We start from the raw sequence: 15,390 nt of genomic DNA, 5'->3' as shown, positions 1-15,390 counted from the left end.
TCTGTTACATAAATTGTAGCAATGTTTTCCTAGGTTAGTCTACTAAGGCAATAGAAATAAAAGCAAAAATAAACAAATGGGACCTAAGTAAACTTATAAGCTTTTGCACAGTAAAGGAAACCATAAATGAAACAAAAATACAACCTACAGACTAGGAGAAAATATTTGCAAACAATGCAACTGACAAGGGTTTAACGTCCAGAATATACAAAGAACTCATACAACTCAATAACAAAAAACAACCCAATCAAAAAATGGGCAGAAGACCTAAATAGACATATCTCCAATGAAGACATAAAGATGGTGAACAGGAACATGAACAGATGTTCAATATCACTAATTATTAGAGAAATGCAAATCTAAACTACAATGAGGGGTCACCTCAAACCAGTCAGAATGGCCATCATTAAAAAGTCCACAAACGATAAAATGCTGGAGAGAATGTGGAGAAACGGGAACCCTCCTACATTGTTGGTGGTAATGTAATACGGTGCAGCCATTATGAAAAACAGTATGGAGATTCCTTAAAAAAGTAAAAATAGGATTACCATATAGTCCAGCAATCCCACTCCTAGGCATATATCCAGAGAAAACTCTAGTTTGAAAATATACATGCACCCCAGTGGTCACAGCAGCACTATTTACAACAGCCAAGACAAGGAAGCAACCTAAATGTCCATTGACAGATGACTAGATAAAGAAATTGTGGTGTACACACACACACACACACACACACACACACACACACACAAACACACACACACACACACACACACACACACACACACACACACACACACACACATACATGGGGGTGGAATACTACTAACCTGTAAAAAAGGATGAAATAATGCCATTTACAGCAACATGGATGGACCAAGAGATTATCATACTAAGTAAAGTCTGACAGAGAAAGACAAATATCATATGATATCACATATGTGGCATCTAAAAAATGACACAAGTGAACTTATTTCTAAAACAGAAAGATTCACAGACATAGAAAACAAACTCATGGTTATGAAAGAGGAAAGGGGGAGAAGAGATAAATTAGGAGTTTGGGATTAGCAGGTACAAACTACTACATAAAAAAAGAGATAAATGACAAGGTCCTACTATATAGCACAGAGAACTATATTTAATAACTTCTAATAACATAAAGAAAAAGAATATATATATATGTATAAAACTGAATCACTATGCTGTACAGCAGAAACTAACACATTGCAGATCAACTATACTTTAATTTAAAAAAATAATAAAATTTTATTCCTCACAACACCTTACCCCACTTAAATGATGCCACATATTTAACAATATATGTGGTAAAATTTCACAGAGCTTGGATGGAAATCCCAAGTAATTTTCATAATTTACATACATATTTCATTCAGAGTTTGAAACACATGTCAGATGAATAGGCAGGAAAATCAATATTAAAAACAAAAAGAAAATCCTGTGTCCTTCAACTAACTAAAAACAGCACCAAAAATTCAATCTCTATGAAACCTTGCTATTAGCAAAGTCTTACGTTCTTGCCTAAATACCAAACACAGACACACACAGACACACAGACACACACACACACACACACACACACACACACACACACAATCTGGATTGAGTACAGGTTAAAAAATCTGTCAATTTACTTCCAAAGAGAAAAAAATAATGTTTTTTGTTGGTAGTATGTTAATCCCAAAGTATTAAACTCAAATTAAGCAGAAGAATGGACATAAGATCAAATTGGAGGTCAGCTAAACAGAAAACAGAAAATCAATAGCCAAAAACTAGTGAAACCAAAAACTAGTTCTTTCAGGTCTAAAACTGATAAACCCACAGCTAAAGTGATTAGAAAAAAAGAAGACACAAATTTCACAGAAGAAGGAGAGAGATAACTTCACCACAGATTCTACGGATGTTAAAACAGATAATCAGGTGGTTTGGGGAACAATTTTTTGCCGATAAAATAATAAGCTACAAAAATAAAAAAGATAAGACAAACCCTAGAAGAAAATACATATTTGTGAAACATTTATCTGACAAAAGACATATCTGTAATATAGAAAGAACTCTTATAACTAAATAATAAGAGGATAAACATCCAATTTTTAAAATATGGGCTAATGGTCTAACATTTCACCAAAGAAAACACATGAACAGCAAATAAACACAAGAAAAGATTCTCAGCTTCATTAGTTATTAAGGAAATGCAAATTAAAACCATAATAAAATTTTAAAAAGTGATCGTGACAACTGTTGACAATTGTGGTGAACAACTGGAACTCTCATACACTGCTGGTATAAGAGGATACAATCAGATCTGGAAAACAATTGCCGAAGTTTTGGAGGCTTTCTTTAATTTCTTTAAAGAAATTAAAAATTTTTAGAAATTTAATATATAAAAGGATATTAACACTATTATAAACATTAATAAATAATAAAATAAATTCTTCTTTCCATAATTTTTCTTAGCAATTTCTTATAGATCTCACTATACAAGCAGCTTTGTAAAAAGTTAAACATAATCCTACCTCACAAACTACTTACTTACACACACAAAAAATAAAAACATATGTCTATATAGACTTCTACATATATTTTTATAAGCAGCTTTATTTGTAACAGCCAAAACCAGGAAACAACTCAAATGTTCATTGTATTGGCTTTAAAATATGTCCACAAATTCTTTGACATTCTTCCCTTCAAAAGAGGAGCCTTAATTCTTTTCCTCTTGAGAGTAGGCTAGTCATAGTGACTAACTTTTAACAAACAGTAATATGGAGGAGTGACAAAAGGTAACTTCTCAGACTGCCAGGAAAACTTAAAAACTTGCATCTTTCTCTTTGCCTTTACACTTGGATCACTTGTTTTGGGAGTAACCAGATTCCATGCAGTAAAAACACTCAAGAAACTGTGCAAAGAGGCTCCCTGGTGAGGAACTGAGGCCTGGAGCCAACAGCCACATACATGGCCCTATCTTGGAACTGGATCTTCCAGTCCCAGGGAAGCTTTCAAATGACTGTCGCTTCAGCCAACATTTTAACAGTGATCTCATTAAAGACTGAGCCAAAGCTACCCATCTAAGTCACTAAAAATTCCAGGCTCAGAAACTGTGATATAATAAATGTTTGTTGTTTTCTTTTTTTATTTTTTCTTACTGAAGTACAGTTGATTTACAATGTTGTATTAATTTCTAGTGTATAGCAGAGTGATTCAGTCTTATATATACGTAATATGTATTCTACATACACACTTTTTCATATTTTTTTTCATTACAGGTTATTATAAGCCACTGAATACAGTTCCCTGTGCTATTCAGTAGGAATGTTGTTTTAAGCCACTATGTTTGGGGGTAATCTGTTATACAGTAACAGATAACTAATACATCCATGAACAGGTGAACGGATAAACAAATTGTGATGTATCTATACAACTATTGCATCTATTGCAATACTATTAAGCAATAAAAAAAAAGAAATAAACCATTGCTACAAGACCATGACTGAGTCTCAAAATAATTACACTAAAAGAAATTAGACCAAAAAAAAATTCCATTTATATGTAAATCTAGAAAATGCAATCTAATCAACAAAGACAGCAGACCAGTGACTGATTAGGAATGAGGAGGCAGCAAATCAGGGAAGGAGAAATTATAAAGTGGCACAAGAAAACTTCTGAGGCATAACTGTTATATTCATTAAATTAACTGAGGCAACAGGTTTATGGAGGTATACATTATGTCAACATTTATCAAACTGAACACTTTAATATGTAGTTTATGTCAATTATTCTCTAGTAAAAAAAAATTAATATATTCCAGAGAAAGAATTTTTTTGTGTAGTATTATTGTTGTTTTAAAACTATTAAAATATTACTATTTACATTCCCTAAAATATAGCATTACCTAAGCTAAATTTTATATACATTTGGAGAGGATGAGAATTTAGGAAATAGGCAATAATCTAGCCTACCTATTTTGAACACCTCCATTAAAGTGAAAAGTATGTTGTTTATGCAGAGGCAAGCGAATAAAAATTCTGTCTCTAACTTGCCAATTTCAAGCTATCCAGCTACCTAACAGTTAACTCTTTTTTTCCTCTGGTGAACTGTTGTACAGAGCTGCTTCATTCAGTCTCACACCCTAGCTCACTTATCTATACCCCACTAAGAGAGAATTCACAGCATTTCTTTTCATATACTGAAAGTAAAAAGCTATAAAAGACTTTAAAGAATCAGGGACTAAAACAAAAGTAGCCCTGTCAATGTCCCTGGAAGTTAGGTAAGGCAAGAAGTTTGCAAGACTCCTTCCTGAGATTTGCCCTTTATCTCTTTCCTCATTTTCCTTGTGTAGAGTTCTACTACCTTGACTACTTGGGAATTCTGATGCAGATCTGACCCAGAGTGCTCAGCAATCACCCAAAAATCTTATCTGGGCTTTAGACCAAAAATAAAAATTGTTTCATTCTCAGAATTGAGTGCATCTTGGGTCTTCTCTTCCCCGTCTACACCACAAAACCTGGTATAACAGAGGCATAATGACAGATTTTGGAGGAGGAAAACAAGCTACCAACACAAAAACTAAGGTTCAGCTCCATTTCTGGAAATTAACAGCATTATTTCTAGCAACATATATATGACAAATACTCAACAATGTCATTTGACCTATCTGCTAGTTACAAACGGATCTTACTAAAGTGCACAGATAACATATATGGCCATTTAAAACAAAGGGCTTACACTCAGGTTATTGCCCGTTCATGTCCGCACCCAGTTAAAGCAACACTATCTCCACTGCGCTCAGGAAAGAACAAAAGCTACACAACACAGATAGCAGACATTCTACTCTAGGAAGTTTAGCAGAATAGGCTACCCATCTACAGAGAGCATTGAACTATGTCCAGTTCTTACCATTTAGGTCCCACTGGCTAGGGGTAAAAATTTTGTCATTTAAAGTCTTTGTAATCCATTTAAACATTACTGAGTTACAACAGCAACCCCCTCTGACGCTTCTGCATGACATAATCACTCCTGTCCTTTTCAGAATCTACAGAGAGGCACAAGGCTATGGCCATTGACACTATGGATTCATTGAATCTTTTAGTTTATCTCATTAGGGTTGTAATAAATAGGTCTATAATAAATCAAGAACAAATCAAGAAGACACTTCTTTGCTTTCTTCAGAAACAAGTCCCAGTGTACAAGTGAATAGTCATCATTTGTTCCTGTTTTTGTACATCCTCTCCCTGTCCTAACCTATTATTCATTTATCTAAACCCTTCTTTCTTCCTTTCTTCATTCCTCTAAGACCACGGTTCTTCACTGGTTTGGTTGTGAATCAAAATCACCTGCAAAACTATCAGAAAATACAAAGGTCCAAGCTTGCTGAAGAAGAATGGAATCCTTCTGTATTTTTCAGTCAGTGCACAAGGTGATTCTGTTACTCAAAGACTGAGACAAACTGCTTTGACCCAGGGGTTCTCAACTGGCTACACAGTATAACCAGGAGAATTTTTAAATACACTGATGATAATCAGAAGAACTAGTGAGATTCAGGAATCAGTATTTTTAAAGTTTCCCAGGTGTGAACAAGCATTAACCACATCACCTGGGTGCCTGTTGGAAATGAAGACTCTCCAGAACCACGCCAGACTTAACAGAATCAGAATCTGCATTTACCAAGATTTTCAAGTGGCTTGTTTGGGAGAAGCAAAGCATTGTTTCTCAAACTGAGTTGCACACTGGAATGACCTGGGGAGCTTTAAAAATTTCTGATGCCTGGTTCTTACTCCATAGTCTAACTAGGCTAGGTTGCAGCCTTGGTTCATCCACTGCCACTCCACTGAGAAGAATTTATCAAGGCAGCTAAATCACTAAACTACTTTCACTAAAGCAGAAAGGGGCCTCTCTTCAGTGGATGTCCTGACAGATACAGTTCTTGGAAGTGGGCAAAAATAGTCTTGAAAACAGAAGTCAGCACATTTTTTTCTGTAAAGAGCTGTATTGTTATTGTAGGCTTATGGACCATGTGGTCTCTGTTACAACTACTCACCTCTGCCATTGTGCAAAAACAGCCATAGACAATACAGTGTTCCAATAAAAAATTTATATGAAAAAAGGTGGGGTGGGGGGAGAATGCGCTGGATTTGATCTGCAAGCCATAGTTGTTTAACTCCGCTAGAATACTGGTTCTCAAACTTTAGGGTATATCAGAATCACCCGGAAGGCCTGTTCAAACAGATTACTGGCTTCCAGCTTCACAGTCTGATTCAGTAGATCTGGGTGGTTCTAATAAGTCCCTAGGTGATGCTGAAGCTGTTAGCCTAGCAACCACAATTTAAGAATCACTCACCTAAAGTAGTGGTTGTCAAACTTTACTGCATGCCAGAATCACCTAGGGACATTTTTAAAATTCTAATACCACACTCCAGATAACATAAATCAAAATCTTTGGGGATGGGGACCAATTTACTTCTGTAAAGGTTCTCAATGCTTGGCTCATGGCACACATTACAGGTGTGTTGAAATACATGGCAGACTGTATATACAGATTGCCACCAACAATTCCTCTCATCCCTCCATATGTTATGTCACTCTCTCACCAAGAGTTTATTTCCCTTGACCTTGAATCCAGGGGTGGCCCTGAGTCTTGCTTTAACCGAAACAATGCAGCAGAAGTGATCCCGTGTGACTTGTAGGCCTCGGCCTTAGGAAGTCTCACACCTACTAATTTCACCCTCTTGAAAGCCAGCTATCACATTAAGAAATCTGACTACCCTGCTGGAGAGAGAGAGAGACCACAATGTAAGAGAAAAGTCCTAGAGGAAGAGAGACTCTAAAGGGCTCCAAAACCTAGCCAACCCCAGCTCAGGCACCAGATATGTCAGATCCTCCAGCCACCGACAAGCCATTCAGCTAACACCAGTAGGAGCAGAGACAACCTGGCCCCTCCAAGCCCTGCCCAAATAAACAATGGTGGTTGTTTTAAGTCACTAAATCTGGGAGTGGAGGTTAAACAGTCAGAGAGAACTGATAAGATGTCAACAGTCACGCACAAGATACTAGAGTTTGTAAGTTTTTAATGACTTTAAAAGTTATAAATTATTAGGTATAGCCATTTAGAAATTAACAACTGCTAAAATTAAATTTCAATACCATTTGCATGAATTGTTCTGCTAAGTATCTAAATGCAATAACTATTACTTTGTCAAGACTGTATAATATTTCCCCTGGCATTACCATTTGAATCATCCAAAACTATTTTAGTCACAATTTGTCATCACTTTTTTGTTTTGTACCCCTTGTCAAATATTGCATCTTCCTTTCCCTTATTTTTCACTATTCTTGGTCCTATTAATTTATTTTTCACATTTTTCTACTAACAAGGTGTGTATGATTGTTTCCTTAGCATCATTATCATTTGTTATGAGGTACTATTAGAATATAATTGATTTTGTTATTTTGGGGCCCTTCTTGATATTTATTTATTATTGGCTTTTAATGTTAATTAGCCAAAGTCTGACACTTGATGCAATTTCATTACATTTTGTTTTAAATTATTAAACAACATTTATTTCTGAAGATGAAATCAAGTGCACGTAATTAAATCATTTTAAATGGGGCTGTAGGCCTTTGCAGTTTCAAAAAACATTTTGAAATTTTGATTTTCTGATCATACATGAACATAACATTTACTGAATTAACTAAAATGAATTAATACTTCCCCCTTTGTATACTAAATGCCTGATTTTATAATCTGGCAGTATAATTTATTTTAAAACATTTTAAGAATGCAGAAAATTATACATACATGGTAAATTTTTGAACCTTAAAACATATCCTATTTTATTTCACATTTAAATAGATTTGGTTTTTACTGATTGCTGTTTTCCCACTATAACAGACTATTTTTTTCATTAAACAGTGCTGGAAAGTAATTACATTCAGAAGGCAAACACAACAGTCCAAAATTCTCTTCTTCAACCAAAATATATATTTATATGAAAGAGATTTTAAATAAAGCACAAAACATAAAAGACTTTAACACAATATCCATTTCATACAGAAAAAGACATATACTCTAAACTTCTACAAACACAAAATAAGAAATGAAGTTCTTTTATGAGATTAGTTATAACAGTATCAGAGTAAGAAGCTGGTTAAAAGGTTACCCAATTAAGAGCTAGAGCCAGAATGCCTCATACAGTTACAAAATTGCATATAATACCAGCCTGCAAGGAAAATGTCAGAACTTTGTAATTTCTAAAGAAGCAAAGGAAATAGAAAATGTGCCACGTTCAAATAAGATAATCAACAGATCCATCTGATGGCATGCCAGATAAACACAGCAATAATTACTAACCCAGAAGATAACATTATCAAAAAGTTTTCATTGCTGAGTGATGATTCTTCTACATGTTAGTAACTGTGCTCAAATTAACAGCAATAGTTAAAATTTCTGAAGATTATCTTGGATGAAATACTCAAATGCCAGAAGAAAACTTTAAAACAAACAAAGATAAATTTGGAAACAGCAATTTTGCATGCTGATAGTACAGCCACAATGACAGTAAGATGTAAAAAAAAAATTTACCCTAAGAATTCATTTAGAAAACTCTGAAGACGTAGTAACACATTATTTCACAAAGAATCTCTTATATATAAAAGTTTACATGAAGATATAAATTCCAAGTTAAATTTAATCAAAATGATGCATGAATCCAAACAAAATATTCAAAGCATCTAGTTTCATTTGTTTTTCAGCTTTTTGAATAGAAATGATATAAAAATATCACTCTGTTGTTTCATACAAAAGTGTATTGGCTGTCCAAAGAAAGAGTTTTGCCTTAAGTTTACAAATTAAAAGTAGAATTCAAAAAGTTTAGGAGAAACAGTTTTGAACTTGCAGATGTTTAGTGCTAGTTATTGCCTTTAAAAGACAGCCTGGTTTTCTGCAATCTGATGATCTTATTTTAAGCAATCTTTGATATTTTTGACAATTAACATGTATTAACAATCTTTATGGATTCAAAGTGCTGGAAACAAGAGGCTGAGAATGAGTCATTAAGGAGCCAGTGCTATAATCTGAATCCACAAAGAGAATTATTAAAAGTGGGTAGAAGGGGTTTAGCAGGCAGAACAACTTGCACGTATATCTGCAGAAACCTTCATAATTATTTGATTTTAAATCCCTTCAATTTAGCCCAGAAAATTTAAGTATTATACGTGTTGATGAAAGAAAAGGAAGAGCAGTTCCATCTAATGAGTGATTGCTCCTTTAAAGTACAATTTAAAGAGATGGAATTATTTAAATTCTAATTGTAAATGATAAAGAAGCTCCTGTCAATCAGGAGCAAAGGGCAATAAATACTCATCTGCCTTTCACTAATATGTCTACCTTTGCAGACAAAGTTCTCATCAATGACAATGGCCAAGAATTTGAAAAGATCATCACTTTTTAAAGCTTAATCAGGAACTGCTTGAAACCATTTCATATGTTAAGATCCATTTTTTAAAAAATTATATTCACAGAAGCTAGCTTAAGTTCCTCATTAAAATATTTTTAAAATATATGGAAGTGTTACACACATCCACTACATTGTTTCTTCCCTAACACTATGTTTTATTTTAACATAATTCTATAAAATGTAAAATATTTATTAATAATTTAACATAATGCCATAAAAAGGAAATTTAAACACTTTTCTACCAACACCGATAGGACAAGACACCCTTATATCCCTCTGGAGTTTTCTCCAGTGTTCCACACAAATATGACCATCAGTTTCTATCTGTGCCATGAGATGAGAACAGCTGGGAAGCACTGAACTGTTAAATTCTCACTACCTAAAACCATCTGTTGAGCAAATCAATGGATAGCTGTAATACAGAAAACCAAACATAGAAAAAACTAAACAAAAAGGATGACATTTTCACAGAATTTATGCACCAATTCACTTTAAAGCTTCATTCAGCAAATAATCAAATAAATATACCAAGTTCCTTATACCAATGGACTTCATTAAAAGTGTTTATATTCTTGTTATAGATAGCTGCTAGTAACTTTTAAAGTATGACAGCCATATATGTTAGGCTTTTTAAAAAATTATAAGAAGTATATAGCTTATGAGGTACCACAATTTTAGTAAACTTTTACAAAATTTATAATAGAGTTTCATGACACTGCAAAAGCAGCATATGTCCCTAGTTCTTGAAGATTTGCTCTCAAAAATATTATATATTATATTATAAAAGAATCCAAATAATTTATTTTTTAAATGACTAGATAATCTAAACCCAATCTATATTCTATTTTACTTGACTAATAATCCAAGTGGTTCTACTATTTCAAACATTTATTTAACCCACAAAGTTATTCATAAATATCACCTTTTGAACATCCAAACCCTCTTATTCTGATACAAACTAATACTCCAAGACTTAAGTGTTATGAGCTCTGCTATAGAATGTAAAGCAGATTCTAGAGTTTATTACCTTCTAGAAAGCAATCTGTCTTATTCTATAAAGCCTCCTTTCTGCTATAATGCTATGTAATTAAAATTTCATTGTACAGAATGCTACCAAAATAAAGCATTTTATATAACTAGGCTTTTCCCACATTTTAACAAATGGCTCTGAGATCATATTTAAATCTTATAATCTTATAATAATGCTTTATAATATTAGAATTTTTATAATTAAAAGTCATCTAGCAAAGTCCCTTCATTATACAGAGGTAAAGCACAAAGCTTAGAAAAATTAAATGACTTCTGCAGGATAGTACTGCAAGTACTGGCGATATAACAGTAAACAAGGTATGTGTCATCCTCATCTTTAATCTAGTTGAAGTGAGGTATACAATGTTACGATGGGAGAAGAAACTTTGCCACACATATAAGAATTCTGACACAGGCCACTCATATTGGGAAAAATTAAGAGAAAAGTATTCATTCACAAGAAACAAAAGGGCCAAGTAAAGCAGACAGCCCAGCAACTATAAAAGGAAAGAAAATTAAAACAAAGTAAACCAAGGTCTCACAATTTCATACTTATACGTATTAGTAGGAAAAGTTCTGAGAAGTTGTAAAAAGGAATTTGGGAATAAAATTATAAAGGCACTGAAGATCCAGGTGTAATATCAAAGAGTCCTCTCTCTCCCTCAAAAATCCAGAAATATACCCACACACTTACAGTCAATTAATCTTCAACAAAGGAGGTAAGACTATATAATGGAGAAAAGACAGCCTCTTCAGTAAGTGGTGTTGGGAAAGCTGGACAGCTGCATGTAAATCAATGAAGTTATTTAGGACACTCTCTGACACCATACATAAAAATAAATTCAAAATGGCTTAAAGATTTAAACATAAGATAAGACACTAGAAAACCTAGAAGAAATAATTGGCAAAACATTCTCTGACATAAATCTCAGCAATGTTCTCCTAGGGCAGTCTACCAAGGCAATAGAAATAAAGCAAAAATAAACAAGTGGGCACAAGGAACTATATTCAATGCACAGGAAACTATACTCAAGATCTTGTAATAACTTAGGATTAAAAAGAATATGAAAACAAATATATGTATGACTGAAGCATTATGCTGTATACCAGAAATTGATACAACATTGTAGACTGACTGTACTTCAATAAAATATATATATACAAAAATAAATAAACAAATGGGACCTAATTAAATTATAAGCTTTTGCACACTAAAGCAAACCATAAACAAAACAAAAAGACAACCTATGGAATGGGAGAAAATATTTGCAAACAATGCAACTGATAAGAGCTTAATTTCCAGAATATACAAATAGCTCATACAAGTCAACAACAACAACAAAATCAATCCAAAAATGGGCCAAAGACCTAAACAAACATCTCTCCAATGAAGACATACAAATGGCCAACAGGCACATTAAAAGATGCTCAATATCGCTAATTATCAGACAAATGCAAATCAAAACTACAATGAGGTATCACCTCTCACCAGCCAGAATGGCCATCATTAAAAAGTCCACAAACGATAAATGCTGGAGAGAATGTGGAGAAAAGGGAACCCTCCTACACTGCTGGTGGGAATGTAGTTTGGTGCAGCCATTATGGAAAACAGTATGGAGATTCCTCAAAAAACTAAGAACACACTTACCATATAATCCAGCAATTTCATTCTTGGGTATATATCCAGAGGGAACTCTAATTTGAAAAGATATACGCACCCCAATGTTCACAGCAGCATTATTTACAACAGCTTCTATGTCTATCTCAAGACATAGAAGCAACCTAAATGTCCATCAACAAATGACTGGATAAAGAAATTGTGCTACACACACACACACACACACACACACACACACACACACACACACACACACAAGAATACTACTCAGCCATGAAAAAGAATGTAATAATGCCATTTACGGCAATACGGATGGACCTGGGGATTGTCATATTAAGTGAAGTATGCCACAAGGAGAAAGAAAAACACCATATGATATCATTTATATGTGGAATCTTTAAAAATGACACAAAATGAACTATTTACAAAACAGAAAAGGATTCACAGACATACAGAACAAGCTTATGGTTGGGGGGAGGGGTAGAAGGATAAACTGGGTGTTTGGGATTTGCAGATACTAACTACTATATACAAAATAGACAATAAGGTCCTACTGTATATACTGTATAGCATATTCAATAACTTGTAATAGCTTGTAATGAAAAAAATACGTAAAGGAATATATACGTATAACTGAATCACTATGCTATACACCAGAAACTAACATGTTATAATACTTCAATTTTAAAAAAGGCAAAAAAAAAAAAAAGATTTGCTCTCAAATCTTAAACACATATATAAACAGCTCAAAGAATACAGCAGTCTTTAACAGTGGCAATTGATTAGAGAAAGGGGATATATTTGTATCTTAAAAGAAACAGCCATATATAGAATGATGACTTGTACTTCTTCTTGAAATAATTGCTTAAAACCTTACAAAGGCACAACTTACAGGAAAAAACTAACTTTTATGAGTATGTGCATCATTGATATTAAAGTTCACTATTATAGAATGGGAAATAACATGTATGTATTTCTCTCTCACACATACACACACATTTTAGATTCACCCAATTAAAAAGTTGATAAATCAAAGTCAGAAAATTCCAATTTAAGAAATTTTATAAAATATTGTCACTAAAGAAAAGTACTAAAACATGAACATGGTCACAGTAACACCCACTTACTGACACTTACTGTATGAAAATTTATCATTTCTTGAAGACTGTCAGAAAACTTGGTCAAACTTGTCTATGAGAAAGAAACCAAAAGAAAGCCAAGTCATTTAACATACACTAAAACAGGCCACAAAAATGCTATTTCAGCATTTCTGACAGAAAGATCAAGTTACATTGTAAACAATAACATTTATTTCCAAGAACAGCCTCACTACCTCATGGGCACACTCTGCAGAGAGGTCAAGTCTACATGTAGTAACACAAAGCCCTAGAACAAAGAATTAGACTGCCCTATCAATACTTCTATACTAACAAACTGAAATGGCATATATAAACCTAAAGGTAAAACTGAGTGTATCAAGACTTCCCAGTTAGGCATCTGTAGATCAAATAATCATCAAATTACACCCAGTTCTTTCACCAGTTGTTATTCCTCATAAAAGAAATATAGCACCACATAGTATAGCAAGGGTAGATCTAAGCTAACCCAGCACAGCTAGTTGACCAGACCTTTCCAATGCAGCCCCCAATAAGGAGTTAGGTACTATTCTTACATTAATGTTCTCTACTTGCCCCTATAAGCAGCTACTAGTAAGCATGATCCTACTCTCCCTGCTCAGGTCCTCTTGAAGATGCTTCATCTTACGTAGCACCAAGTACAGTACTCTTGCTTACTTAATATTCACAATGCAAATCAACCATCAACTTCTAACTATTCTAGAAAACAGGATTATATAAGACAGCACCAACTGGTGATAGCTTTTCCACTTCTAATTTTAAGGCCCACTATCACTGTTAATAAGGCAAATGGATGTATAATTCTTTAACATCTTGTTGCAGTTATCATTTAAACCAATTTTAATAATACTAACCTCAACTACAGCATCATTGCTAGAATACTGTGCCAGGTCTCGAATCCCATTCATGAACTGTTTATTTGCAACACAAAAGGCTTTTCCAGTATCAATCATCGCAATACAAAGCTTCACAAGCTGAAAAAGAAAAACATTGTATCACTGAAAATAATTTTACAAATTACTTAGTTGAACAAGTGTTAGCAGTTACCACATGAGTTAGCCTAGTTAAGATAAATTACGGTCATCAATAAACCCAAAATAGACTAATTGAAAATTGTTCCTTTTTTCCTCTTGGTTAGAAAGTAAATTCATGGGACAGCTGTACCAAAAAAGTTGATCTTCCAGGTAGAGGCTGTCTAATAACAACAACAACAACAAATCATTTTATCAAGTTAAATTCAATCTCACAAATAAACTCCACAAAAATGTTTAAAGCATGTCTTACAAGTAAAAAAAAAAAAAAAAAAAAAGAATAAAGAAGGAAAAAAGTGAAACTTTAGGCTGAGCAAGAAATATAATTTTTAAAAATCTTTAAAAAAAAAAAAACTGTGATATGCTGGAGGAAAGGGAAGTAAACTGGTATGGTGGGTTAGTCATGCCGGTCATCAGACTAACAAAGCAAATGTCTGAATTGATTAATCAACCATATTTCTCCAATGTCTACCATTCTAGGCACTGCACTAAGTCTTACAACTGAGCTTTTCTCTCTCTCTTTCATCTTTCTCTTCTTCCCCTTTCATTCCTGTTTTCCCTCTCTTTTTTTCTGTTACTTCTTTCTCTCACACAGACACAGAACATTTTCTTTAATCAAACAAAATCTTGGGTGAAAGTCAAACATAAACAAGATAAAAATTGAGGTGTTCCAGATGAAGAAGAAGAGGGTAATGAGGGGGTGGGAAAAGGGACCATCAAGAAGAGGATAAAGAGCCCAGAAAAACTTAGAAAACACCCAAAGGGTCTTGGGAGTATAATTTAAACTGTTACCCTAGAACCTGGATCAACAAAAGTGAAAACCTTAATAATCTGTTCTAATTCTAATAATTAGACAAGCAGATAAATTCTATATAGCACAACTGCTATGTTCATCAAAACCATACAAGAGGAAACAGAGGAAGAACATCTAAGCAGGACTGTCGCGATCAAGGAAGGATTCCTGGAAAGATAACACTTGAGAAAAGCCTTGAAGACCAATAGGAATTGGCCAACCAGTTACGGGTAATTAAGAAGACACTACTCCAGGAAAAGCATGTGCTAAGGCCCAGAAGCTTAGAGGGGAGGGCAAACCAGAGGCACTCAGTAGC

At 33.9% G+C, this 15,390-nt stretch overlaps 1 protein-coding gene across 3 annotated transcripts in view; it reads right to left on the bottom strand.

Annotated features, from left to right (window-relative positions):
- ACAP2 (ArfGAP with coiled-coil, ankyrin repeat and PH domains 2) overlaps positions 1-15,390 on the bottom strand; it is a 126,813-nt gene that overhangs the window by 58,440 nt on the left and 52,983 nt on the right. For all 3 annotated transcript variants that reach the window (XM_074365572.1, XM_074365578.1, XM_074365579.1), the window contains exons 3-4: positions 14,105-14,224; positions 13,252-13,305 (exon numbers count right to left, since the gene is read on the bottom strand). In XM_074365572.1, the coding sequence (XP_074221673.1) occupies positions 13,252-13,305; positions 14,105-14,224 (174 nt within the window). The remainder of the gene's footprint in view (positions 1-13,251; positions 13,306-14,104; positions 14,225-15,390) is intronic.

Source organism: Camelus bactrianus, chromosome 1 (genome assembly GCF_048773025.1).
Source record: "Camelus bactrianus isolate YW-2024 breed Bactrian camel chromosome 1, ASM4877302v1, whole genome shotgun sequence".
Taxonomy (NCBI): domain Eukaryota; kingdom Metazoa; phylum Chordata; class Mammalia; order Artiodactyla; family Camelidae; genus Camelus; species Camelus bactrianus.
The sequence above is the reverse complement of the archived record's forward strand: the minus strand, read 5'-3'. Positions and strand labels throughout refer to the sequence as shown.